Source organism: Arachis ipaensis, chromosome B05 (genome assembly GCF_000816755.2).
Source record: "Arachis ipaensis cultivar K30076 chromosome B05, Araip1.1, whole genome shotgun sequence".
NCBI lineage: Eukaryota > Viridiplantae > Streptophyta > Magnoliopsida > Fabales > Fabaceae > Arachis > Arachis ipaensis.
In genome coordinates, this window is record NC_029789.2 from 19590606 (window position 1) to 19594469 (window position 3864).

At 28.4% G+C, this 3864-nt stretch overlaps 1 protein-coding gene across 1 annotated transcript; it reads right to left on the bottom strand.

Moving 5' to 3' along the window:
• Positions 2427 to 3651, bottom strand: LOC107643261 (2-hydroxyisoflavanone dehydratase). Its single transcript, XM_016346856.2, has one exon. The coding sequence runs from the start codon at positions 3545 to 3547 to the stop codon at positions 2588 to 2590; it is 960 nt and encodes a 319-aa protein (XP_016202342.1). The 5' UTR covers positions 3548 to 3651; the 3' UTR covers positions 2427 to 2587.

Below are 3864 nucleotides of genomic sequence, written 5' to 3' on the forward strand. Positions count from 1 at the left end.
AAAGTAACATATAATATCATTTCGTAATCAAATAAGTGTTTAATCAGAGAATTGAATATTTATATAATAATATGACAAAATAAATTAAAGTTTGAGTTTAACCATAGCAAGCGCTCAAGTTTAAATTTTGATAAATTAATTTATTTTTGTTAAAGTGAATTACGCAATAAAAAAATTCATAAAAAATTTATATATTAAAGTAGAAAACAATTTATTTATAAATACAAAATTAAAAAAATTATTCTTAAAAGTCGAATATGCAGGTAAAAAATAAATTATAACTTGCAAAAATTATCTCTAGAATTTATTATAATAAATAATAAAACTATAAAAATTATGTATCTATATAAATTAAATTATATTAAATTATAAAATATTTAGATATTTAATCAACCTAATTAATTAGTTTGTAACTAATTTGATTTAATAATTTAAAAAAATTGAATAATCCATTTTAGAAATATACCAATCTAAATAATATAGATTGAAGATAAGAAAAATATAACTAAATTATATAATACAACATTCTATTCCTAAAATTTGTTTTATAGCAGATTTAATGCCAAAATATTTATCATCATCTGTGATATAATCTAATTTTACAATTATTTAAACGTTGTTTTTATAAAAAAATCGTATTATTTATTTTGAAAAAAATATTTACGCACTATTATAATTTAAATAGAATATAAAATAGATATTAAACCAATTTCTATTAATAATTACTCAGTCACAAATATTCATCAAGAACATGCGATTTAAGAGCATATAAATTTTTTCTGAATTTTTATTGCTTGTTGGTTGTTAATTTTTACGTAATTACTTAATAATTTCTGCCTATAAAACTATCAACTACCTAATATTATGATTTAATTAATAAAAATGATGACATTAATATTTTTTCATAAGTCTTGTTATTATTTATAAATAGAAAATAGCCATGAATAAATTTATTTCCTTAATGAATGTTAATTTTGTTGTCAAATTCTATATTACCTTTAAAATTTTAGCGTAATTGAGTCTAATTTCTACATTTTGAAATGAATTTACGCAAAAAAATTAATATGTAAATCACATTATTATTACAAAATTACTTTTTTAATATAATTAGTAGTGCTTATTTGAACCATTAAATTTACCTTCTAATGATATTAAAATCAACCTATTTTATTATCTTGTACCTTCAAAGAATTTACACGACTGACATAAAAATATAACAATTGAAAAAAAATTCATTACAATAGTTATATTCATTTATTCATTGGCCTTCCGAGTCAACATAAAAACTACGAGTCAATAGGTATATTCATTTTAATAAATATTCTTCTCTTTAATACTATAAAAAAATACATTGGCCATTTTAAATTGCTACAGGTCAACTTCTATCCACAGTAGTAGAATGCTTAAATTAAGATATATTCATCAAATAAACAATCAGTAAAACACTCATCAGTACTTTCTCATTTTGGATACATTTATATATAAAATAAATTATACATAAAGAAAAAAAAAAGAAGAAAAGAAGAGTTGAAATAACAAGAGCGATAAAAATTACGATTCTATAATTTTGTGTGGCCATCTATATATAGTAGACCAGACAACTATGATTATCTAACAAAATTAATTTGTATTTATTGCACCCATCTTGAATAAGTAAGAAATTATCTTATTTTAATTTAATCCTTAATTCACATGATTTGAATTTAGCTCAATATATATTATTTGATTTGATTTGATTTAATTATTAGTTGAAAATATCTCAGTTGCCTATTTTATTCATAAATTTATTATTTTAATGACTAATAAATTAATCAAATTAATTAATTAATACACACAATAAATTTGGTTTAATAAATTAAAAGAAATAAATTAAAAAATACTAACAGAATATTAAAATAAATAAATTAAAAAATACTACCAAATTAAATTGATATAAATTATAATAAATTATATAATATTTAAATATCTAATCAAATCAATTAGTTGATATAGTTAATTTATCGTAATAACTTATATTTAATACATTAAAAAAATAAATTAAAAAACACTTTCAGAAACATGTCACGTCAGCTCCATCGTTAAGTGTAGAAATTCAATTTTTATATAATAGAATAGAACCCACAGCCCCTAATGACCTCACTGTTTTATGGAGGGGACAAAAATGGTTCAATGGATTGGGCAGCTGTGAATGAGAATATTCTTTCTTTCAAGATAAGATTCGGCCGACGGATCGGATAACTCCAATGAGTGGACACTCCTCACTCCTCAGGCTTCCTAATGGTCAAAATTGCTATTACCTCATTGTTAAAAACTGGTTCAAAATTGGAAAATTCGTCATATTTTAATGTGTTGATCTGATGCAGACCCCTGTTTTAACAATTGTTCGAACCAGCTAATCATCGATCTCTGTCTGTAACTAATTTGAATAATGGTACGTAGATAGTAAATTAATATGATGAGAAATTCTTTAGTGGACCAAATAGTACAACATCATGATCATATGGATAATAATGAAAGCAAAGGGAAAATGCAAACAAAAATTAAAGAAGCGGAATGGACATACTCATACAAATACAAATACACATACTCAATCTAAAATAAAAGAAGCCATGCGATCTGTGATTTTCTTGGCTTTCTCAGTTTCAGGATGGAAGATGTGATAAACATGGTCCTCGCCTGCCTCTTCAAAGAGCTCCGATTTACCTTTCCACCCACTCTTGTTGAGACCCTCAAAGAACCAAACCCCTCTGTCCCTTATGGAATCATTGCCAGCGAGACACACTAGTATCTTAGAACACCCAAGGCTAGCCAAGCTGGGAGCCCCAGGAGCAAAGGGATTCACCATAGGGTTGTTGATTCCACCTGGCGCATTCGGGTAAACAAAATCCCAAACAATATAACCCAAACTCTTTTCATGCTCGCTCACAGACTCAGATCCAATTGCCTCTGAACTGTAGAAGTAAGGGTGCACATAAATAGCGCCTAGAAGATTCACATTGCCACCCTCTTCTAGAGCTTCAGAACCAGCGCGCATGGCCACGTTATGCACGATGTTGCCACCAGCACTGTCGCCGCCTATGAAGATTCTGGAGAAGTCACCGTAATCGATCAGCCATGGCTCAGTAGTGTTATTAGAGGAGTGAGAAGCGACCCACTGAAGAGCGGCGAAGCAATCATCGTAAGCGGCGGGGAGATAGTGCTCCGGGGCGAGTCTGTACTCGACGGAAACCACTAGCACGGGGAGTCGAGAGACGAAGGTGTTGAAGTAGTTGTGGTAGAGTTCAGAGAAGGCGGATTCGAAGAAGAAGCCACCGCCATGGAAGTAGACCAAGATTGGGAGTTTGTGGGTTTGAGGAAGGGGTTTTGGAAGGTAGAGACGCGCAGAGATGGATGGGTTTTGTGAGATGATTATGTCTTTGGATGAGACATGAGGAGTTCCATCAAGAGAGGGTGCCGCGTATGGGGTTTGTCGTGGCCGATCTACTGTTCCGTCTTTGTACAGAGTGATGTATGTTGGGATCTCCTTCTCAATCTCCTTCGAAGCCATGAATGAACTGAATTCAGTTACTTGGTCACTCTGATCTCTGATTTATTAGTTAGGTTGCTGAACTATCTAGATATCTAGCTGCCATTATTGACTTTGGAATTTGGACACCACTTTATATATCATTCTTACCTAATAAAGTAGTACCTCAAATAATCCTTATAAGTTAGTTTATTAGTTTATTTAAATAAATATTAAAAATTTAAATTTTATTTTTTATATATATAATAATTTATTATCTAATAAATTATAATTTAAATGATATAATTTTTTATATTTATTTAAAAATTATAAATTTGAGTTTTATTTTTAACTTTAAA